The sequence below is a fragment of the Dendropsophus ebraccatus genome, chromosome 1, assembly GCF_027789765.1.
Source record: "Dendropsophus ebraccatus isolate aDenEbr1 chromosome 1, aDenEbr1.pat, whole genome shotgun sequence".
Taxonomy (NCBI): Eukaryota; Metazoa; Chordata; class Amphibia; order Anura; family Hylidae; genus Dendropsophus; species Dendropsophus ebraccatus.
In genome coordinates, this window is record NC_091454.1 from 76777533 (window position 1) to 76802401 (window position 24869).

General features: G+C 46.0%; 2 protein-coding genes across 3 annotated transcripts in view; one reads left to right on the plus strand and one right to left on the minus strand.

Moving 5' to 3' along the window:
* SLC41A2 (solute carrier family 41 member 2) overlaps positions 1 to 16130 on the minus strand; it is a 64218-nt gene extending 48088 nt beyond the window's left edge. The window contains exon 1 of one of the 2 annotated variants that reach the window (XM_069973682.1): positions 15595 to 16130. The gene's annotated coding sequence lies outside the window, so the exon portion shown is untranslated. Of the gene's footprint in view, positions 1 to 10995; positions 11065 to 15594 lie in introns of those variants that run through there. The other variant, XM_069973698.1, reaches the window with a different exon arrangement.
* NOPCHAP1 (NOP protein chaperone 1) lies at positions 15820 to 23034 on the plus strand. The gene is made up of 4 exons (XM_069973709.1): positions 15820 to 16353; positions 16742 to 16828; positions 19212 to 19345; positions 22007 to 23034. The coding sequence occupies exons 1-4, from the start codon at positions 16281 to 16283 to the stop codon at positions 22160 to 22162; spliced, it is 450 nt and encodes a 149-aa protein (XP_069829810.1). The 5' UTR covers positions 15820 to 16280; the 3' UTR covers positions 22163 to 23034.
* The last annotated feature ends 1835 nt before the right edge of the window (positions 23035 to 24869 follow it).

Genomic DNA, 24869 nt, shown 5'->3' on the forward strand with positions numbered 1-24869 from the left:
TGTACTAGTTTTGTATGGCCAAGTGAGTTGTAACACATTACCAGATGTGATGCATCTATCTTGTTGCACCTGGCATTTCCATGTGGATCGACAAAAATATAAGAACCAGTCACTAAATTAAACAGAATAACCTGCAGACAGGTGTGCGGCCTAAACTTTTGGTGGCAATGTATTAGTCTTTTGGCATTCCCATGGTAATACGCCACTAAAATACCATCAAAACTATTGGCAACCCTGCAGACCATTATTTGGGGATTCATACCAATTACTTGGCTTACAAGACATTCTTTCACAACTGCTACTTTGTAAAGAGTTGCAACACCCATTGTCCAGTCTTCCCTTTATGTTTAACAAGTCAAGCGTCAAGGAACACCTCATCACTACTGGCACACGTGTTGGCGTTATTCAGCCAGTATTGAACTAGGAATTAATACTTGCATAACCATGCCTGTGCTAACAATTACACATAGGGTACGGATCTTACCACTATCATGACCTATTGCATCATGGGGTTTATTTGTCTATTACCTGCCAAAGTGAATAGCAACCATGCTACAACTGCATAAAATTTTGGAAGAAATACTGGGGCTTACTTATAACTACGCCACCAGTTTTCTAATATAATTCATTAAAAAGACTAGTGCTCAGAACTTCTGTCATAAAGCCCAACAGACAGGCGGGAAACCCATGGATTTACTTAAAGGATAGGCTGAACCAAAGGGTAGATTCTAAGAGATTATCTGTTCTTAACTTTCAATATATCAAAAAGGCAACATGCCACTGTCTTTTTGTTTTTTTTTACCATTATGACTCTGTAAGTGAAGTGCAGTTTCTCTGGTTTTGTGACACAGATCTCCATCATATAGCTCTTGCTGTAATTCTCTATGGTTTACTTTATGCTCCGTGGTTTCCAAGTATTAGCGATTAAGCCCCATAGAAATGTTGCAGGTTGTTGGTGCAGACTTATGGTTTATGTCTTTCCACAGAGATGCACAGCTAAGGGTGCGTTTACAGATTATTGAAGCCAAAGCCAGGAACAGACTATAAACAGAGAGATTTCTCCTCTAAATCCATTCCTGGCTTTGGCTTCAAAATTCTGTCAGATAATCTGTCTGCTTAAAAACACCTTTAGTTTATAGGGCTACACAAGCATAGTGGTTACTTGACACGTAGATGTCACCTCTAAAAGGTTAGCTTTCCAAGACTGCTGATGGCTCCAGCTCAAATCGTTTGTTTGTCACTATGGGTCTAGGCAAGGCTACCCCTTGCTCAGCATGTCTGGCCTAGAAAATACTTGTGGGGCTGCACCAGGGTGCTGGCTGCTGGGCCACTCTCTTTGGGTTGGTTCACATTGAGGAATTCTCGCGGATAAACTCTGCGGAATTCCGCCGGCTGTACGCACGCCTTTCTGCCGGCTCCATAGACACCATACTATGGGCTGGCTGATTCTGCATTCCGCCAAAAGAATTGACATGTCAGTTCTTTCAGCTGAATCAGCCGGCCCATAGAATGGTGTCCATGGAGCCGGCAGAAAGGCGCGTCCGTGAACGCGTACAACCGGCAGAATTCCACTGAGTTTATCCGCAAAAATTCCACAATGTGAACCCACCCTTGCTCTGCAATACCTACTGACCAGTTACATATGTACACAGCGTACGCCCTGTCGACTTGCATTTCAATTACAGAACTTTTGTGACTGACACTACTTTGTGTCCATCAAAAAGAACGGATCCGTTTTGATCCCTTTTTTTTTAAATGTAAGTCAATGGAAAAACGTAAGCACACAAATGCATTCTTTTTTTTTTTTTTTTTTGCAAAAAACGGATGGAAAAAAAAACCGCAGTGTGAACATAGCCTTAACCCCTTAAGGACAGAGCCTGAAATGGCCTTAAGGACAGAGACAAATTTTATGAATATGACCAGTGTCACTTTATTCATTAATAACTTCGGGATGCTATTACCTATCCGGCTGATTCTGAGATTGTTTTCTCGTGACATATTGTACTTTACATTTCTGGTAAAATGGAGTCGATACTAATAACGAATCTTTATGAAAAACACCAAAATAACGTGAAAAATTGTGAAAAAATGCCTTTTTCAAACTTTGAAACCTTTCTGCTTATACAGAAAATGGTTATGCCACATAAATTATATATTAAATAGCATTAGAAACATGTCTACTTTATGTTGGCGGCATTTATTAAACTACATTTCATTTTTTTTTTTTAGACAATAGGAAGCTTAAAACATTAGCAGCAATTTTCCAAATTTTCTGTAAAATTTCAAAATCAGATATTTTTAGGGACCTGTTCAGGTTCAAAGTGTATTTGAGGGGCCTGTATGTTAGAAAGCGCCACAAAGCACCCCATTTCAGAAACTGCACCCCCCAAACTCTGCAAAAGCATATCCAGAAAGTTTTTTAACCCTTTAGGGGAGTCACAGAAATAAAAGCGAAGTGTGTAAGAAATTTGAAAATTTTTATTTTCTGTGCAGAGATTTTATTGTAATCCAATATCTTTCATAATGATAAACCTATTAGCAGAGAAATGCACCCCAATATTGATTGCCCCGTTTCTGCAGTTTATAGAAATACCCCATATGTGGCCCTATTGCGCTATTTGACGCAACCACAAGCCTCAGATATAAGGGGGCGCCCAGTGAATTTAAATGGCTCCGTTATATTTGGTAATTTTTGACCGTACCACTTCAGGTTGGCAGAGGCTCTGGGGTGCCAAAACCTAAAAAACACCCCTAAAGGGACACCATTTAGAAAACTGCACCCCTCAAGGAATGTAACAAGGGGTGCAGTGAGCATTTGGATCCCACAGGTGCTTCTCAGATTTTCAGAACAACGTGGTATAAAAAAGGAAAAATTCTATTTTTTACACTTAAATGTTTAACTTTTTAAATGATATTCACTGATCAGCCGCTAGGGGGCGATAGAGCGACACTGCCGGAGATTACCGAGGCCCGCCGAACACGAGGACCCGAGCGATTACGAAGATTTCAGACGCTGGATGACCGAACCCGGAAGTGACCCGAAGAAGACGCTTCGGACGGCGCGGACCGCAGATCGTCGCTTCGGACGCCCAGATCAGGTGAGTATGGTACACCTGCACCACACACACCTGTTCTGCACCCCTCAGCTACCTAGCTGAGGGGTGCAGAACGCGACAAAACAGTTTTTTTACAGTTTGATCGCCATGATGGGCCGGCCGGTACTGGTCGGCCTATCACGGCGATCGTGGGGGTGGCATCGGCGCCATCTTTGGTGGGGACACTAATGGCGATTGGTGCCGTCTCGGACAGCACCAATCGCCATTGCTTTCCGGGTCACTGATGACCCGGAAAGCTGTTTTCAGCTGCTATATGCTGATCTGTATAGATCAGCATATAGCAGAGATCGTCAGCACGGGAGGGGTTAATCACCCCCTGTGCCGACGAGCAGAGATGGCCTGCTATACATTATAGCAGGCCATCTTCCCCGACCGCTGTGTGAACACACAGCGATCGGGGAAACATCGGGCGTAAGTATACGCCCGTTTGCGTTAAAGCCCGCCCTGCGGGGGCGTATACTTACGCCCGATGTCGTTAAGGGGTTAAAAGAATATTACCATCTCAAGAACAAATCCCCTATCTAGTTAGGCTGTTTGGTGTACTGAGCACCCTACTTCCCTCAGTGAACCTCACACAAATAAAGAACCATAAAGTGGTGTGTGGGATAATATACTTTGACCAAAATGGATACTAACTCCTGATGTTAGTTTTGATTTGGCTGAGAAGCAGAAGATCAGTGCGCAGCAAGTGGATCTGCGGCCTTGACTTTCCTTTCCATAGAATTACAGCTGAAAGTGTAGTGCCTTTCTAAATATATAAAAGGAAGTTACAAAAAGGCAAATTGCCAAACACAGACACATGAAGGTTTAAAAAACAAAACATACAGATCACAAAAATAAAATTCTGCCTGATGTAATCCTTACCTGATCTTAGCCACAACCCATAACCCGTAATCCATTTTACAACAAATGTATTTCAAATAAATAAGGATGACAAAGGTTGTTCCAACAATCCTAAAATCCTGGCACACATGTTTAACACATACAGAAGCCCCATTCACTGTCTTTCTGGCATCTGCTTGGCCAGTATAACATCAGGGTTGCCATTTTCTTGCTGTATAGAATAATACAGACAGTGCTATTCCATAAAGAGGAATCAAGTAAAATAAAAAGAATGTCTACCATGAAGTATACTTTTTCAACATACAATTGAGGTTTCTGCAGAAGCACTTTGTTAGACAGCATGGAGGCAGGCCAAGCTGAAGACTTCCTTCCCCAACCAGAAGCAGTTTCCTCAGCTGTCTGGTTATTCCTGCTCAGTTTTCCTCAGATTTCTCAGGTAAAGAGCACAAGGTACTGAACGCAATGTGCTGGTGACAGATTTTACTTCATTTAAGAATAAAGTTTATATAGTCTATGGAGGGTCCAAGAGGATGAGGGAGCAGAAAGAGATGAGCAGCCAGTACAATGTGCAGACTTTGCGGCCACAGAAAACACAGACTGTTAGGCCTAATTCACATGTTCTGTAAATATGTAATTGCAGATCCAAATTTAAAGCCCACAGATCTCTTTTAGTCTAAAAAAAAAAGACGGAACCGATTAGCCAATAGAAGCCTATGGGATCCCCAAAATGTGGATCACCATAATTTAACTATCACTCTCCAATTTTTTGTGCATCCGCAAAAAATGCGATTATGGCAGCACTTCAGACTACAGATTTTTTCTTCTTTTGCTGGGTTGTGGACAAAGATTGCAGACATAGTTTACAGTCCTGAAATATTACTGAATGTGTGAATGAGGCCTTAAGCTGCTCAGTGCTCTTCTGTGTACTTCTGAAGGTTTGCTACATAAAGGTAGGATTGCAGGATCTCACTTCTAGTGCGTGTATATAGTGTATAACACCTCCATCAGAATGAAATCTGAGTCACCCAGGGGAGGAGATATCGGTACAATGGGGGCGCCAGGCCTGTCTCTGGTCCATAGAGCGGGCTGAAGTGCATGTAAAGAAGCCAACGAATATCGCAGGAATCAGGCAGCGTTTCCAAAAATAGACCATGCCACCACTGACCAGGTAGTAAAAAAAAAAAAAAAAATTGCGTAAACAATACATTCACTTTAATATATTACTAGAATATTCTAACACAACTACAGTAACATATTACAGGCTCGTATATAAAAGCAGGGGTAGAGGCTGGCAGGGCATGCAGCCTTGGTGCTAGATGTAGCGCTGATGGAAAGACTTAAGAAAGGTGGTACATAGGATTCTGTAAGCATACTCACTCTGTGGGGTGAAAGAGAGTGGGTCAGCCATCAGTAGTAGTTCTGGCACAGGGCAGGCTGCTCACTGGACTCCTCAACTACAAATCAAGCTATGTCAACATACTGTATTTCGGGGAGTGGAAACAAGCTATAGCTTTGTCCTGTGAGATGGAAAGCCTAGTTTCCAAGCCTCACCATATGCAAATAACCCCCTAAGATATTCCTCTATACGAATAAACTGTGACACTATGACCAGAATGTGGCAGTGACACCACAGATACACCAAATACCTATCACAAGAGAAAATGTGTCTTTGCAAGCAATCTCTTCATAATTCACATGAATAATTGCAGCTTTAGTGATTATAGTATGTTGTCCCACAGGCTAAAAGAGGCCTAAAAGTGGTAGAACCAGAAATTTCTTCTGAGGTATAGTTAAAGAGAAAACTTGCAGCACTTAGTGGTTTGTCAATATTTTTCTCCTTAAAGGGAACCTGTCACCCCCCGTGCCGGGGTGACAGGCTCCCGACCCCCCGTTAGAGCCCCCTATACTCACCTAATCCCGCCGGGTCCCGCTTCTGGATCCGGTCGGGTGACGGAGATATCAGCAGCTGCAGCCAGGAGCGCGCGCTGAGAGATGAGTCCAACGCTCATAGAGAATGACGGAGCGCTGGACTCTCCTGTCATTCTCTATAGGTGTTGGACTCATCTCTCAGCGCGCGCGCCGGGCTGCAGCGGCTGAGATCTTCATCACCCGACCAGATCCAGAAGCGGGACTCGGCGGGATTAGGTGAGTATAGGGGGCTCTAATGGGGGGACGGGAGCCTGTCACCCCGGCACGGGGGGTGACAGGTTCCCTTTAAAAGAACTGTGAGAACTACTGAGGTCTGGCTTAGGGTGCATTCACGTACAGGATCCGCAGCAGATTTGATGCTATGTTCAGCTATTTAGATCAAATCTGCTGTGCATCTGATATGGATCCGCAGCAGAAAATCCACTGTGATACGGTGTGTGTGAAGCTACCCTTAGGGTAAATTCACACGGGCGGATCCGCAGCGGATTTAACGCTGCAAATTCACAGCTAAATCAGCAGTGGATCAATCCCCTGTGCATTCCCATGCAATTACATACTCGCAGCGGGATTGTCATCCCGCTGCCAGTATGTAAGTGTCGGCTGCATTAACCCCCGCCGCCTGGGATGATACATTACCGGCAGCACAGTCCGGCCGCATCTGAGGCTCCCGGGCAGCCAATCAGTGACTGTGGTGGGGCCATTAACTGATAGGTTGCACGGGACCTCCAGGAGCCGGGAGCCTCAGATGCGGCCGGATCGCGCTGCCGGTAATGTATCATCCCGGGCGGCGGGGGTTAATGCGGCCGACACTTACATACTGGCAGCGGGATGACAATCCCGCTGCGAGTATGTAATTGCATGGGAATTCACAGGGGATCGATCCGCTGCAGAATTAGCTGCGAATTCGCATAGTTAAATCCGCTGCGGATCCGCCCATGTGAATTTACCCTTAAAGAAAAAATCCAGAGGATTATAAAATCTGGTAGCCGGCAGGGGCAGGGAAGAAACTGATTACAAGTACTAACTTGCCTCTCCCCGTGCCTGAGGTGAGCAGTGGGACTGGCCGCGGGACCCCTGCCAGGCTCGGAGATCTCCACAGCTGACACGTCATGGCCCAGCTGATGGACTGGCCACTCAGCCAGTCAGTGACTGGGGTGGGACCCAGTGGCCAGTCCATCAGTGGAGTGGCCAGTCCATCAGCCGGGTCATGATGTGTCAGCTCCGGAGATCCCCGAGCCCAGCGGGGGTCCTGCAGCCAGTCTCGTCGCTCACCGCAGGCATGGAGAGAGGAAAGTTGTGACACCATCGTTTATCTAGCCACTGACTTCATATTGGATCCATTCTTCCTCTGGGAGATTGGCTGCTGTCAGATGCTTCTGACGGAACAAAGCTTATTTCTTTCTCTCTAATAAAACTAGCTAACTTATCTATAGGTGGAAAATTAGACACCTGATATGTATGGCCAACTTTAGGGATATAAGATGTACAACATAGGATGACAAGGTTGCAGCCAGAGATGTATCTCATGTATCTCCAGCCATGAAGCTGGCCACGTACAAGAGATTCTTGTTGGCCAAAGTCATTAACGCAGAACAAAAAGTGGAACTCTGGTTTAAGTCCCAATTATGGAAATGGCTCTCTGATGGAAAGGAAAAGAAATCACTGGAGACAAAAAAAAAAAAGGCTCTTACAGTTTGACAGACTGGTCCCATGAGGCAGGAATTTCATTTGTAATACCAAAGCCTCCTGGTGACATAGAAGAAGCTATGAAGAATGTACTGTAGGGGGCACGATTAGAAGAAGGAGCATAGCTGGCAAAAACCTTTAACATAACTTTGCTTTCATTCTGAATTGTGTGGTTTAGCATTGGTACCTGACCTCTTTAGAGTTATCAGAACACTAAACCAAGAGATAGAGAACCCCAACTCATCGTGCTTTCTGTTAGTTATCCCTTCAACCTCCTTGGGTTACTCCAGCACAAAACAAAAGTATTGTAAAATAGGGAAACATACTTAAATTCTATTCACAACAATAATGCTGTACAGCATAATGTCTTAGCAATATTAAAAGGAATGGGACCAACCAGACCTGGGCCCCAGAAGCTGCATGGTCTGCCTTTATAGTATGTGTGACCTTGGCATTTACTACCACTATTCCTACAGTCCCAATTTGTTTCAATCCAGCTCTTCTGTATCCATACTTTTCATTACTGTAGCCGGGTCATGCGATAAGCAATCAGACCACCAGAAAATGACTGCACATAGAATTGTGTGTCTCAGGAAGAGATCTGTGCTAGGTCAGCTGACTTCCTGTGACCTACATGACCACACCATCACCTATTGGATCCCTCCCGGCATCTCTCAGACACCTCCCCTCCTGGCTCTCTCCGTATATTGCTGCTACTATCTCTTATAGATCAGGACATAAAGCAGTTATACACCTCCCCTGAGGCTGTGTTCACATGTTGCCTGTGTAAAGGGTTGTGGCCTTATAGCCTCTGGATTTACTACAATATACACTGGAGACCTAGTGTCTAGCTAGAAAAATAGTATACATGTCAAAGCATGGCGAGCAGGACAGCCATGACAGTGGCTGATTCACCTATACACCTCTTTATGAATCAGCCCAATGCTAAAGCTGTAGGATTTTACTATACTATAAGAACTTGTGTGTAAGAGGCCATTCTTGGTAAATTTCCCCCAAGGTGTACGCAAAACGCTCCACATTATTCTCTAATAATAGAGTATACAGCACTATGTAAGCATTGCCCCTCTAGCCTCTTCCCTACTAAAGTTAGTGTGGCAATTACCTGAAATCCATCAGTCTGTATAATCTTTCGGCCCTTGCTCTACTAGGAATCTGCTTTTCATACACTGACCTGGTATAGAGCCACTGATGGCCTTGTGCTTATACACAGCTGCCATTCTGGGAGGCAGAGCTACAGGGAAGGAGACAGGGCAATGAGGGTGGGGGGTCTTAGATGATGTCTGAAGGCGTTGTATCTAAACACAAGTGACATATCACAGCTGCGCCTTAATATCCGCATGCTATTGTATTCCACTGTTCTTACAATGAGATTGCCATCAGATGTTGTCAGACAAAGCTGTTAAGAAAACACCACCCCATAGCCTCCCATTTTACCTGTTTTTAGTCAGGTTTCTGTCCTTGTGTCTGGTATTTTGCTGCATGGACATAATGGCATTGCACGCTGCACTATTTTGTTGTATATTTTACGCAGACCCTGCTGTTCAGATGTGAGCAAAGCGTTAGAAAACTGGTGTAATGGAATCTCTTTCCATAAATCATATGTTCTGTTTTCATCTCTTAAATAAACATGAAGTCAAAGGTTAATAGGACAAGAGTATTGGCCTCAAAGGCTGAAAAACCTGTGTATCCACTCTGGTCAACCCTGTGTGAGCTGCGTACATCATCTGTGGTAATGTCTCCACTGCCCTGAGCCTTCCACAACTTACCTGTATATGTAATGTCTAGAAGCTGGATCCACGCGGTTCTTATATCTGCTTAAATCACACCCTAAAATTAAAGACACTTTACAAATCTATTAGGCTGGAGCATAGTAAGGTAACATATCAAAAGTTATGTTTGAGTGTAATACCCCTTTAAAGTGTCCCTTTAGAAAAAAAAATAGTGTTGACATCCTAGAGACGTGTCAAAAGTCTTGATCGGTCAGGGTATGGGTCTTCACTCCCAGTTTGCTGAAGAAAACAATCTCCATAGACTTACAATGTTAGGGTAGCTGCACAGGTACCGTATCGCCGCGTATTTAACGCTGCGTTTTTTTACATGCGCGTTTTGATTTTCACATGATTTTCATGTGAAAATCAAGACTCACATGTAAAAAACGCTGCAAAAATGCAGCAAAAAGGCCGCGATAAAAACGCAGCGTTAAAAAAGCAGTGATATGGTACGTGTGAAGCTACCCAGAGTCTAAACCAGTGTTCCCTTTAAGCTGTGCAGCTGCTCAGCTGAAAGGGAAGCCCCGCTCACTGCTGCCAGCCGCTGCTCAGCAGCACATAATTTTGCCCCTCTAAATGTAAAGTGAGTGGCAATGCATACTATGTACACATCACCACTCACTAATTTACAGGAGCAGGAAATCCGGAGGGAAATCCCAGCTCCTGTACGTACATTTTGTAGTGTACTACGTAATGTGCGAACAAAAGCAGGGACTACCTGTTCCTGTACACTCCTGTGCGCCTGTAGGAGAAGACCTGCAAGCCACAGAGACTACAGGAGGATGAGGCCGGCCAGCCTTGGAACAGAGGACAGGTGAGTGGGATTTTTTTTTTTTTTACTTGGAATCGCAACACACAAGGGACATTACTTTGTGGACAGAGGGTTTGATTACAATGCATGGGATCCCTGGGTGGGAAGAAGGGGGGGGGGGTCATTTAATATACTAGGTGCATTCAAGGGGGAGGGGGGTTATACTAGGGGCATCTTGGGTTAACTACAATACTAGGGGGATCCTGGAGGGGGCAGGGTAAACTACAATACTAAGGGCATCCTGGTGGTGGAGGGGTTATATACATTACTACAAGCATCCTGGAGGGGGCCTAAAAACTATAGGGGCACAGAGGGCCTTAACTACTACATGTGCTGGAGCTAGCAACCTAAAATGATTCTCTCGCAGATTCTGGAGAGGATTTGTGGCCGGTAGAAGTCTTCAAGACGACACGGCCTTGTTAGAAAGGAAAAATGAACGACTGATCAGAGAAGACGCCCCACATGAGTCACTGGATGTAACTACACTGATCTGAGGCTGGGTAAACCAATATAACAACATTTCTAAATATAGCATCAAATCTGCATTGGACTTTCATGTGAATGTACACCGACTGCTGCACTAGACTAAGGTACTGAAGTTCCTGTGTTAGGTTTTTGGTTTGCCCAACTTTGCTTGAACATTGCTCAGCTCACTTGCTATTCCGCTCAGCAGTGGCTGAAGCTTAGAGGAAACACTGGCCTGAACACCTTTTCTGCTAATACCACAAATATACAAGCAAAAATGGACGGCCATTGGACAGCAAGTGTAGGCTACAACATGAGAATATACCCTTATAAAACAAAAATCACAGGGTCATACCATTGGCAACAGGTGATGGCTCAGCGCTCTCCCATAGAAGTCAATAAGTCATCTCCACCACAGGTCCCTGTGGTCCAAAAGGCTGCTTGAAGGCAAACTTCTAAAATGCAACTAATAGAGCAGATAAACAGCTCAGGTATGGTGACCGCCCACATATTATTGTGCAATAAATAAAAAGAATAATTTATAATCAGATTAAAGAAGATATGTACGAGTGGCTTCAGGAAACATATTGCAGATACATAGCACAGAGTAAACAGTGTCCCGCAGCACACCCAGATGATACACAGAGCTACAAATGTAAACCGCAAAGAACTTCATAAGCAAATAAAACCAAGACCGCATATGGCATAGAACAAAAGCTGGCAAACAAAAAGAGTACGACTACCCTGGAGACATTATACGTCCACATGACAGCTACAACAACACTAAAGTAATTAGGCATTCTCTTAACTGTTTCTTTCTATAGAGACTCCCCATAGCTAATGAGACTGTGTCCACAGCGCTGTACATAGATAGGTGGTTAGTTCATGTCCCCATTACAATCTAATCTCTAGATGACAGCACCTGTTTCAGTGTAAGACAACTTATGGACGTAAATTAGTACATATTGGGCACCTACCTGAGCTTAGCTAGAACATACAATGTCACTACAGAATATAGCTAAACTCCATCCTAAACATATGCCCTTCTATTCTAAAGTAAAGGGCAGGGGACACATCAAAAGGGTCCACATGCAGTGCAGCTAAGACGACGAGGCATAGGGTATTTCCAGGTCCCACCGGTACAACTGAGGGTAATTTAGTATTTTTTTAATCAGAAATAATTAAAAGGAAAAGGCCATCTGTTTGGAAAGAGATGTCTGCTGGAAACATTTACTTCTAGGCAACAAGGTAGGAAAGTTACAGCTCAAAGTATAGCACCTGGTCATGAAATGAGAAATCAACTATATTACATGTAAATAACGATTGGGGGGGGGGGGCAGCGTGTACACCAGGTGGTGTCTTTGGGGGGTGGGGGTACATCTTGTGCACATTGGACTGGAGCCTAATTAGTAGAAGCATATACATAGTGAATTTAGAATACCATTGGTAGAGATGGTGGAGTACAGCAGACTAGATCAACTCCAATGGGGTCTGATTAGGCCACCTCGTTGGGAGCCAGGCTTGCAGTGACTTTCTGCTCCTTGAGGTGGTCTTCATCTGCAAACCCTTTCCTTACTACCAGTTCCCATCAGGATGCTTGGGGCCGCATCACAGACAGCAGCTGGCTGAACAACAACATACAGATGCCATGTGCCCCATTACCACCATGTCACATCAGAAGGCTGCGGGTGCAGATCCCCCCCCTCCGCTCTGTGAACAGTAGCTGCTCCACACCTGAAGTAGGAACAAAATCCCCAAGTAAACTGTGAGGAAAGGAGAGCGGTCACCCTGGACCGGGGAAGCATATAACAGGGAGGTGATGACACCATGATGACCCGTCACTTGTATGAGACACACACTGTGGGCCGGGCACCCTGTCACCGACTCCATCACCTATTACAGAGACATAGCCGGTAATGAGGGACCATGCAGCAGGGCACTGCCACACACACAGCAATGACTGAGCTGCTGGGCACCCTGTCACAGACTCCATCACCTATTACAGAGACATAGCCGGTAATGAGGGACCATGCAGCAGGGCACTGCCACACACACAGCAATGACTGAGCTGCTGGGCACCCTGTCACAGACTCCATCACCTATTACAGAGACATAGCCGGTAATGAGGGACCATGCAGCAGGGCACTGCCACACACACAGCAATGACTGAGCTGCCGGGCACCCTGTCACCGACTCCATCACCTATTACAGAGACATAGCCGGTAATGAGGGACCATGCAGCAGGGCACTGCCACACACAGCAATGACTGAGCTGCCGGGCACCCTGTCACCGACTCCATCACCTGTTATTACAGAGACATAAGCGGTAATGAGGGACCATGCAGCAGGGCACTGCCACACACACAGCAATGACTGAGCTGCTGGGCACCCTGTCACCGACTCCATCACCTATTACAGAGACATAGCCGGTAATGAGGGACCATGCAGCAGGGCACTGCCACACACACAGCAATGACTGAGCTGCTGGGCACCCTGTCACCGACTCCATCACCTGTTATTACAGAGACATAGCCGGTAATGAGGGACCATGCAGCAGGGCACTGCCACACACACAGCAATGACTGAGCTGCCGGGCACCCTGTCACAGACTCCATCACCTATTACAGAGACATAAGCGGTAATGAGGGACCATGCAACAGGGCACTGCCACACACAGCAATGACTGAGCTGCCGGGCACCCTGTCACCGACTCCATCACCTGTTATTACAGAGACATAGCCAGTAATGAGGGACCATGCAGCAGGGCACTGCCACACACACAGCAATGACTGAGCTGCCAGGCACCCTGTCACAGACTCCATCACCTATTACAGAGACATAAGCGGTAATGAGGGACCATGCAGCAGGGCACTGCCACACACACAGCAATGACTGAGCTGCTGGGCACCCTGTCACCGACTCCATCACCTATTACAGAGACATAGCCGGTAATGAGGGACCAGGAAGCAGGGCACTGCCACACATACACAGCAATGACTGAGCTGCTGGGCACCCTGTCACCGACTCCATCACCTGTTATTACAGAGACATAGCCGGTAATGAGGGACCATGCAGCAGGGCACTGCCACACACACAGCAATGACTGAGCTGCTGGGCACCCTGTCACCGACTCCATCACCTGTTATTACAGAGACATAGCCGGTAATAAGGGACCATGCAGCAGGGCACTGCCACACACACACAGCAATGACTGAGCTGCTGGGCACCCTGTCACCGACTCCATCACCTATTACAGAGACATAAGCGGTAATGAGGGACCATGCAGCAGGGCACTGCCACACACACAGCAATGACTGAGCTGCCGGGCACCCTGTCACCGACTCCATCACCTGTTATTACAGAGACATAGCCGGTAATGAGGGACCATGCAGCAGGGCACTGCCACACACACAGCAATGACTGAGCTGCTGGGCACCCTGTCACCGACTCCATCACCTGTTATTACAGAGACATAGCCGGTAATGAGGGACCATGCAGCAGGGCACTGCCACACACAGCAATGACTGAGCTGCCGGGCACCCTGTCACCGACTCCATCACCTATTACAGAGACATAAGCTGTAATGAGGGACCATGCAGCAGGGCACTGCCACACACAGCAATGACTGAGCTGCCGGGCACCCTGTCACCGACTCCATCACCTATTACAGAGACATAAGCGGTAATGAGGGACCATGCAGCAGGGCACTGCCACACACAGCAATGACTGAGCTGCCGGGCACCCTGTCACCGACTCCATCACCTGTTATTACAGAGACATAAGCGGTAATGAGGGACCATGCAGCAGGGCACTGCCACACACAGCAATGACTGAGCTGCCGGGCACCCTGTCACCGACTCCATCACCTATTACAGAGACATAAGCGGTAATGAGGGACCATGCAGCAGGGCACTGCCACACACAGCAATGACTGAGCTGCCGGGCACCCTGTCACCGACTCCATCACCTGTTATTACAGAGACATAAGCGGTAATGAGGGACCATGCAGCAGGGCACTGCCACACACAGCAATGACTGAGCTGCCGGGCACCCTGTCACCGACTCCATCACCTGTTATTACAGAGACATAAGCGGTAATGAGGGACCATGCAGCAGGGCACTGCCACACACAGCAATGACTGAGCTGCCGGGCACCCTGTCACCGACTCCATCACCTATTACAGAGACATAAGCGGTAATGAGGGACCATGCAGCAGGGCACTGCCACACACAGCAATGACTGAGCTGCCGGGCACCCTGTCACCGACTCCATCACCTATTACAGAGACATAAGCGGTAATGAGGGACCATGCAGCAGGGCACTGCCACACACAGCAATGACTGAGCTGCCGGGCACCCTGTCACCGACTCCATCACCTATTACAGAGACATAAGCGGTAATGAGGGACCATGCAGCAGGGCACTGCCACACACACAGCAATGACTGAGCTGCCGGGCACCCTGTCACCGACTCCATCACCTATTACAGAGACATAAGCGGTAATGAGGGACCATGCAGCACGGCACTGCCACACACAGCAATGACTGAGCTGCCGGGCACCCTGTCACCGACTCCATCACCTATTACAGAGACATAAGCGGTAATGAGGGACCATGCAGCAGGGCACTGCCACACACAGCAATGACTGAGCTGCCGGGCACCCTGACATGAGCACAAGTGACAGCAGCCATCCGCACACAGTGTGCCTGTCATGGTGGCCTCCCCTCACAGCTGACAGCTCTGGAATACAGATGTCTACGTACCATCAGTGTGTATGGGGGCAGCACATAGGCTGTTACTGGCGGCCACCACTGCCCTCATACACAGCAGCAGGGGGCCCCCCATGGGCACAGTCTGACATAGGTCACCCGGGGTTCCCCTATATGACAGCCCTGTGCCCACTACAGATAACACACAGCCCGTTATACACGCCCACAACAGCCCGGCTGTTACCTCACAGATGCCCCGGGCCGTGCCCGCTCCATGCTGCCGCTGTGCCCCCGGCTCATCCCTCTCCTGCGGTGACCAGACAGTCGATCTGACGGCTCACCGCTACGCAAGCGTACGGGGAGGGGGCGTGGTGAAATGTGTGACGACACCGGACCGCTTCTGAATTACGGGATCCACGCGTATGGGCGGAGCTTGTGTATCCTGGAAACCAGTGACACGTCACCCATAGTGACCGGACTGCTCAGAGTGCTGTGTAGCTGCACATCTCTCTACATTGGCAGTTACCTGAGTTTTATGGTATTATTAGACGGCACAATGTAACTACTTTACCACTTGTATGCATCAGGCAGCTATCTGCAGCAGCGCTACCCTATGCCTAGGAGCTTCGTCCGTTTCTCATGTTGTAGTACATACAAATGGCCAGCAGAGGCCCTCGGTGTTTGTTAGTATTTCCAATAATTCTACCAGAGAGGTGACATATCCATCAGGTCGCGCTCTGTATAAATCATTGCTGCTATAGGTGAGCTGCGAAGTTTATCAACTCTGAGAATTCTAATATAGAAAAGTGCTGGCACTCTGCCCATAGTTGTCATGGAGAATGATAGCGCGCCTTGTGGTGACGTCATCACTGAGCTGCCGGCTTCCTGCCCTGGGCGCGTGCTCCTCATTGCGATCCGACACGGGGAGACATGGAGGCGGCCAAGGAGCAGAGAGCGGAGCCTGTGCGGTCCGGAGAGCTGCTGGATGTCGGCCCCTCAGCAGGTACTGACTGCTCGTGTTCTTCTGGGCATAGGAGTGGTGGCACTTGGAGAGTATTTAAAGGGAACCTGACCACTTGATCTATAAATGAGGTGCTGCTTTTCCTTACTAATATACAGTGCACAGGGGTGGGGGCTTTTTGGAGCCTGCACACAGCTGCCAGTAAGTCTCTGCAAATTCTGAATTGTAGCATGAACAAATTCAAATGGATTTTGCAGGGTGTATATAAATGCCATTTTCTCCCTATACATTGACTTGCCTGGAGTGTGGGTGGTTGTTCTGGGAAGGGAGGGATGGGGTTAACTCAGAATAACACTCTAAGAAGCTTTATAGTACTGTGTTTTTTTAGTATATTATGTCAGGGCTCATTTTGTCCCCTCTGTTATTTTAGGTCTGTACAACAAGTTACTTATAAATTCAAAACACAACAAGAAAACCAGTTCCTGTTCTCCAATAGTTAGAATGCCAAGAAGCAGCAGTAAGTGTATTTTCCTCTGTGTTTTGTGCTCTGCTAGTGGTGTATTACTGTGTAAGTGCACTATATGGACAAAAGTATTGGGAACCACCTCTTTAACATTGCATCCAGGTGTTGCAGTCCCATTGCCATTGTTCGCTTTTTCATACATTTGTGAAAGAATGGATCATTCTAAGGAGCTCCCTGAAGTTTAATGTAGTACTGCCCGACAGTGTCAACGAGCAGCCCCCCCCCTATAATGAGCCACCATGTGCCCTAATAACAGTGTCAGCTACAGCCCCCTATAATGTACCAGTCATAGTGTCCCCATAACAGTGCCTTTCTACTGTCACGTGTATACACTAGACTATATATCCATTATATTTGCTGTGCCTCTAGCTGTCATCTGTATATACTATATACCCATCATATATACCGTGTTTCCCTGCAGTACATACCTGCTGTGTGGCTTGTAAAATGGGGGCATGTCATAATTATCGTTACCGCAGTTACATGTACGATTAACCGCAAATGAGATTTAGGCCTACATTATCCGCACACAGTGTGTGCTGGGAGCTTCATGGCATGGGTTTCTGTGACTAAACAGCAAGTCTTAAAAGGGTTATTAAATTATAAAAAAAAAAAAATTATATATCGTTGCAAGTACAGTGGTGCCTTGGATTACGAGCATAATTCATTTCGGGACCATGCTTGTAATCCAAATCCACTCATAAACCAAAGCAAATTTTCCCATAGGAAATCATTGAAATGCAGACAATTGGTTCCACAACCCAAAAGTAATTTTTTATTCTAAATAACATGTAAAACAAATGAAACAAACTAGAACCAGCTGAATATGTGATATTATAAGTTACTGTACAGTATAGCAATCAGCATGTGGAGTATAATGTATAGTAAGTGCATAAACCTGAAAAAACAGCCGCAGTTTGTAGATACAGGATGAAACTGCAGATCCCTATAATGCAGTAGCGTAGTACAATAGCTGCTGTCAGAGGTCTGTGTGGTCACATGACAGCAATGGAGCATGGACCAATCAGGACTGACAGAGACTGCAGGGAGCATGAAGGAATGAGCAGGACAGATGTGGGCACAGTATAGCAGCACTCTCTGTCCGGTGAGAGAGGGGTTACAGCTATGGAGTGATTACCCCCCACAGTCCTGTCCCCTGATGCAAGCCCCTGCCTGAAGTGGATCTGCTATGATTTGGAAGGTGAAGGAGACTTCCTGGGTCAGAGAACAGTGCTGTAGACCCAGCTATGCAGGCCTTGCCCCACTCGCGCTCCCACCCGGTACAGGGAGCTCTTAAACCAAGTCACAATTTTGAAAAAATGTGAGCTCTTAAACCAAGGTACCACTGTATATAGAAAATAATAAAGCACCTATTCTTACCTGAGTTCACTCAGACGATCACTGGCTCAGACAGGGCACCACCGTGGCTAGTGATTGCCTGAGCAGGCAGTCACCACCAAGATGACTCTGAAAAGCGGAAGCAGAAACGTTCAGTGGGGGACACTGGAGAGGTAAGTATAGGCTGTTTATTATTTTCTATATACTTCCAACAATATAAAAAGAATTTTCCCTAATCGGATAACCCATTTAAGGCCCTCTGAATTGGGAAAACCCCCAGAGAATTTTACTTGCCTGACAGCATTGTGCCAGCTGTAAAATTTGGTGTAAGAGGAATGATGTTATTCAGGGGTTGTCCTAGGGCCCCTTATTGTTAGTGAATGGAAATCCTTGTACATACCAAGACATTTTGGACAATTGTTTTCTTCTTTTCTGTCCCAGTATGACTGTACCCAGTGCACTACGCAAAGTGTATAAAGAAATAGTTGGGGAAGTTTGGTATAAAAGTACTTGACAGAGCCCTGACCTCAACCCTATCCAACTCCTTTAGGGTGAAGGAGAATTTAGATTACGAGCCAGGTTTTCACATCTTACATAACTGTCTGACTTCACAAATGTCCTTCTGCATGAAAGGGGCAAACAATCCAACAGACCCTCAAAATTTTGCAGAATGGCTGTGAATTTAGAATGGGGTGTCTCGATAACTTTGTTTGTATAGTGTATGTGTAGTGAAGTAACCAAAAATCCTAGCCATTGTAATACTATACATGTCCTGATGTGACTCAGTGGTCTCCTCCTCTCACTTCCTTCAGTAGGAGAAGACAGACATGACAGACTCTCTGGCTGGTAAAGAGGGTGATACCATGCAGGAGGTCCCTGGATGCCTGTACAGAGGGACAAATAACAGTAACTGGCTCCTTTCCCCATCCATTTCTGTACAGATATAAAAGTGTGAAGTGAAATTTTACTCCCCATTTGTGATGTCAGTTACAGTGATACTAAGTTCATCTTGTATTCCTTCACTTTCTTGTTGTTACAGTACTTGATAGAGTACAAAACTTCCTGCCTCAAATGGCACAAGCCAATGAGGATCTCAGCAGGGAAATTCAGTCATCTTCAGATGGAAAGTTTGACATCGAAAATGTGGATGGTGAGGAAAACATAATCGAAATGGTAAGTGTCAAACCTAAGACCTAAGTGCGGACAATGGGTCATTTTCAAACATCTTATATTTACAAGTGTGTATGGGATCTTTCTTTTGGAAAGCTGTAACTGATGCATGAGATGTATGACATCACATATTTAGATTATAGTGTCACATTTTCCCTTACAAGTTTTAGATGGATGTAACAAAGGTCCAAATAGATGTTATATATCTATAGCTGTCTGTTTGTTTAAAGGGTACCTGTCGGAAAAATTGCTTTAATGTGGTTTCCTACCACAACGCCAGTGTTCTGTGTACAAATTCTAATTTATAGGGCTAGTGCACAGAACATTGGTGGCGTGGAACAATTTTCCAGCATCAGCTGCACACTGATCTGCACAATTCTTCATGACAGCTACCCTTTAATTTTTATTTTAAAATATATCATTAGAGGTGAGTGGACTTAAAGGCAGGGGCGGTCTTGGCATTTCTGGGGCCCCAAGCGAAGTTATATCTGGGCCCCCCGCCCCCTCGACACGAGTTCCAAAACAATAGACCGCTGTGTGTTGCCCCCAGTAGTATATACCCCTTGTGCGCTACCGCCAGTAATATATACTCCTTGTGTGCTGCCCCCAATAGTATATACCCTTTGTGTCCTGCCCCCAGTAGTATATACCCCTTGTTTGCTTCCCCCAGTAGTATATAGACCCCTGTGTGTTCCCCCAGTTATATATAGCCCCCCCCGGGTGCTCCCCGAGAAGTATATAGACCTCCTGTGTGCTGCCCCAGTTGTATATAGACCCCCTGTGTGCTGCCCCCAGTTGTATATACCCCCTGTGTGATCCCCCACTAGTATATAGGCCCCCTGTGTGCTCCCTCAGGGGTATTTAGCCCCCCTGTGTGCTTCCCCACTTGGATATAGACCTCCTGTGTGCTCCCCCACTTGGATATAGACCCCTGTGTGCTCCTCCAGTAGTATATAAACCCCCTGTGGGGTTCCCCAGTAGTATATAGACCCCCTGTGTGCCCCACCAGTATTATATAGACCCCTTGTGTGCTGCCCCAGTAGTATACAGACCCCTGTGTGCTCCCCCAGTTATATATAGACCACCTGTGTGCCTCACAAGTAGTATATAGACCCCCTGTATGTTCCCCCAGTAGTATATAGACCCCCTGTATGTTCCCCCAGTAGTATATAGACCCCCTGTGTGCCCCACCAGTAGTATATAGACCCCTGTGTGCTCCCCCAGTAGTATATAGCCCCCCTGTGTGCTTCCCCACTTGGATATAGACCTCCTGTGTGCTCTCCAAGTTGTATATAGACCCCATTCTGCTGCCCCAAGTAGTATATAGACCCCCTGTGTGCTGCCCCCAGTAGTCTATAGCCCCTCTGTGTGCTCCCCCTGTTATATAACCCCCCTGTGTGCTCCCCCCATTTATATAGACACCGATGTGCGCTCCCCCAGTTAAACAGACCCCTGTGTGCTCCCCCTCCCATATAGTATATAACACAATAAAACAAACACTTATACTCACCTGGGTCTGGGCGTCTCCTCTTCTCTTCACTCTTGTGGCCGCAGGAAGGGTTTTCCCTGCAATCACAAGAGGCCGCACTCATCTTGTCCTGGTGCCGATGCTCCAGTGATGTCACTGCAGCACCGACACCACAAGGACAGAGCTGCCACTTGTGACCGCAGGGAAAACCCTTCCTGCGGCCACAAGAGTGTCTGACAGGAAGGGGGCCAATGTCTCCCGCCCTGTCAGTGCTGCTGCATGTAACTATGAGCGCTCATTACGAGTGCTCATAGTTACAGTTCAGATGGCAGCAGCGAGCGGGGCAGCAGCCCTGTCCAGCGGTCTTGAGCACAAGAGCGGGGCGTGGGGGCCCCCCTGGATGTTGGGGGCCCCAAGCGATCGCTTGGGGTGCTTCGTGCCAAAGACCGCCACTGCTTAAAGGGGTTGGCCACTTTATAGTAAAATAGTTCAGTGTACAGTATTAGTAAGTGTATGCACTGTATATACTGACAGCAGCTCCCTGTGTACCTCATAGAGATAAAATCAGACTCCCCTCCCCCAGGCTGGGCTGCCCTGCTCTGTGGTGAGTCTGTCCATAAGATGGCTGACCTGGAGGAACATGTGACCATGCCCCACCCCCAGTGTCCACTATAGGAATATACAGGCTTAGTCATGGACACAAGGGGGCGGGGCATGGTCACATCTTCCTGCAGGTCAGCCATCTTATGGACAGACTCACCACAGAGCAGCACAGCCTGGAGGAGGTGAGTCTACCACTATGTGGTACACAGGGAGCTGCTGTCAGTAAGTGCTGTGAGTACACTTACTAATACTGTACACCAAACAATTTTACTATAAAGTGGCCAACCCCTTTAAAGTAAGTTCAGATAAATCTGATGTTACTTGCTTAGCAATTAATTTGTTTCATATAAAAAATCATGGAAAAGTCAAGTCATACTGGACCTTTCTGAAGAATCTGCACTAAACAGCATGATTACCGTGGATGGATAGCAGTAGTGTTTTTTTTTTTATGTCTTGATTTTAGGAAAATGGTACCAAAACTGCAACTTGACCACAACGTGTGAATGAAATCTAAGTGAATATTTAGATACAAACAGATTGTTTTTCAAAATTACTGTATATAAATCTAATACTGGATTGTTGTTTTCTTTTAGAATGTGGCTTTAGTTGAACTAGATAGCTCTGACTCAAATGAGGACGACTCTGACAGCTCAGACTCTGATTCAGAGGAAGAAGTGACAGAACATAACATCAGACTGAGACAAAAAGGAAAGAAGGGCAAGATAGAAGAACTGGCTCCAAACAAGTGATGCCAAGCACACGAATGTTCACTGCTTTTTAGAAAGACTCTTGTTTGTAGGTGATGTCTTAAGTCCACTGGTTGGGATTATCCTAACAAAGGGGAGCTCACCTGTGAAACATTGTGACGCTGACTCCTCCCTATAATTGTGTGGGTTTAAGTAATTTTCAGAAGAATGTAGGTGGCTATTTCACTGGAAACCAACGTGAATGGCTTTCCTAAGCGTTCAGTGTCATACTCCTATAGCCCATACTTGTACACAGGGGAGAGGCCAGCAGATTCATGACTCTGTGTAACATGCAAATTGGGATGTTGGTTTCCACAGGATATCCTCAAAAAGAGCTGTAATTTGCCATGGATTTTGTGCACAGAATTCTCATTAATAATCCCAGCGCAAGTTCGGGAAGTGTTAACATGGCTGTAGACTGTTTTTTGCTCATAACCTAAATAACTTCATTGTAAGTTGGTGACTAACCAACCAATATCAGTACTACCTAATGGTTTTTACCATTTCATATAAAGATTATATGCTTTTTATAAAAGCACATGGTTTTTCTAATTTACCTTTAGGATGGGTTCCCACATTTGCAATCACAAACGTGGCCAATAACCGCATGATGTTGCTGAGATTTATTGGCAACATCACGGTGGCTATTGATGCAGAAATTGGGGGGGTTCAGCCGCATTCGTGATTGCAAATGTAGGAACGCAACCATACACTTAATTTGATTCTTGAGGCAGATTTATGGGAAATAACTTTACAGTTTCAGTGCTAAGCTGGAGATTCGATATTAAATGTAATCAAGCGTTACAAGACATTACTTTTTATGATAACAAATCACGTTCGATTACTTTTATTAAAGTTATTTTTCTGCACCATCATATGGTTTCCTGTAGAATCTTATTATACTTTTACATTAGATATGGGGGTGTCTGTTCATTTTGGAGCAATAGAAGAATTGCTGTGCTGAAGAGGGTGAGAATTGGCACTGTGCTGGATTTGTGTATGCAGTCTGTGCAGGAGACCCAGAAGAGAAGCTGCTTACTTGTAGCCCCTTTCAGGTCTTTGACAAGCAGCCAACTGTTAGTTTGGGTAAGCTGGAGGAACCATGAATAAAAGACAATTGTGAACTGTGATGATATCAAGTGTCACTGGTGAGCAGCCTCAGGTGTTGCAGCCCCCAAATAAAAGGTGTTTGTTCCACAATTAACAATGGGACATCCATGTGCTTAGAATAATACAGCTGCACTACATAAATAGTGTAATGAAATACATATTTATGTTAGTCTGTGCCGTCAGGGACAAAGAAATGAGACTGAGATGAGATTTACACACTGTAAAATAATGGCCATTATTTTCAGTCTTCAATGATTTTCATTGAAGTCTATGGAAACAAAGGCCGTTAGTTCACACAATGCATAGAATAACAGCTGTTGTACGCAGCAACCATCAAATTAATGTTGAGGACCTTTAGTGGTGGCTGTTATTTTAAGTTGTTATACAAAATTCAATGGCTTTAAAAAAAATAGCCACACCCAAAAGGGTGTTGAAAGTGGCCATCATTCAAGCTCAATTTAAATGAGAATTCCGGCCAGGGTTGATCTTTGGCTGAGTGTCGGGAAGGTGGGGGACAAAAGAGGTAACATGCTCTCACGTCCCCCGCTCCAGCACTGCTGCCGGTATCCCGCTCCAGCCGCTTCAGGATCTGAGTGGGGACCTGGGTTGTGACAGGCCTGCTTAGGGCCCTATTCCATCGGACGATTATCGTTCGCATAATCGTTAATGTTTAACGATCTCAAACGACCGTTATTGCGAAAGACCTGAAAATGTTCACTCATTTCCATGGAACGATAATCGTTACTTATTATCGTATTTGCGATAATTTTTCTTCGCTATTGCGTTCGTATCTACTGCGAACGACCGAATGTCTTATTCAGTGCGAACGAGCAACAATAAAAATTGGTCCAGGTATTATAAAGCGATCAACGATTTCTCGTTCGGTCGTTAATCGTTAACTGCATTTCAACCGAACGATTATCGTTTAGATTCGAACGATTTAACGATAATCGTCCGGTGGAATAGGGCCCTTAGCCAGTCAGCGGCCAAGGTGGGACCCCCCTATAGCTACTGATTGACTAAGCGGGCCTAGTACGTCACATCCCAGGTCCCCTTTCTTACCAGGAAGTGCCTGGGGGACCAGAGACTACAGTATACCAGCATCAGCTCTGGAGTGGGGGAAGTGAGAGCATGTTACTACTTTTATCCCCCACCTTCCTGGCACTCTGCCAAAAATCACCCCAGCCTGGAATTATGCTTTAAATAATGTACCCACAGTCGTCATTGCAATGACAAACGTCAAAGTATGTTAAATAGAGGCCGTTAAAAATTGTTGTGTGAACATGGCCTTGGGGTCCTTGGGATATGGGATTATTGATCACTATAGTTTATGCGGCCATTTAAATATATTGCTGTCGGCCGCACATTCACTGTTTATACAGGGAGATCTGCGGATGATAACGTATTTTAGCACAGCCCAATAGATGCGATTGAATGATTTCCCAAAGCTCGACTGATTGCTGAAACACTTACAGGGGTAATTGGCAAGGAGCATTGCTAATAATACTCCTTTGCCCAGTAGCTGACTGCTATCTTTCTTGATCCCTCCCCCTACACATTATTATTATTTATTTATAGAGCGCACTTAATTCCAGAGTGC

Excerpts from the sequence above, each read along its gene's own strand:
- NOPCHAP1 (XM_069973709.1), top strand. The coding sequence starts at position 16,281 with ATGGAGGCGGCCAAGGAGCAGAGAGCGGAGCCTGTGCGGTCCGGAGAG. Across the intron at positions 16,354-16,741 it reads GGATGTCGGCCCCTCAGCAG|GTCTGTACAACAAGTTACTT; the intron begins GTACTGACTGCT and ends CTGTTATTTTAG. Across the intron at positions 19,346-22,006 it reads AGGAAAACATAATCGAAATG|AATGTGGCTTTAGTTGAACT; the intron begins GTAAGTGTCAAA and ends GTTTTCTTTTAG.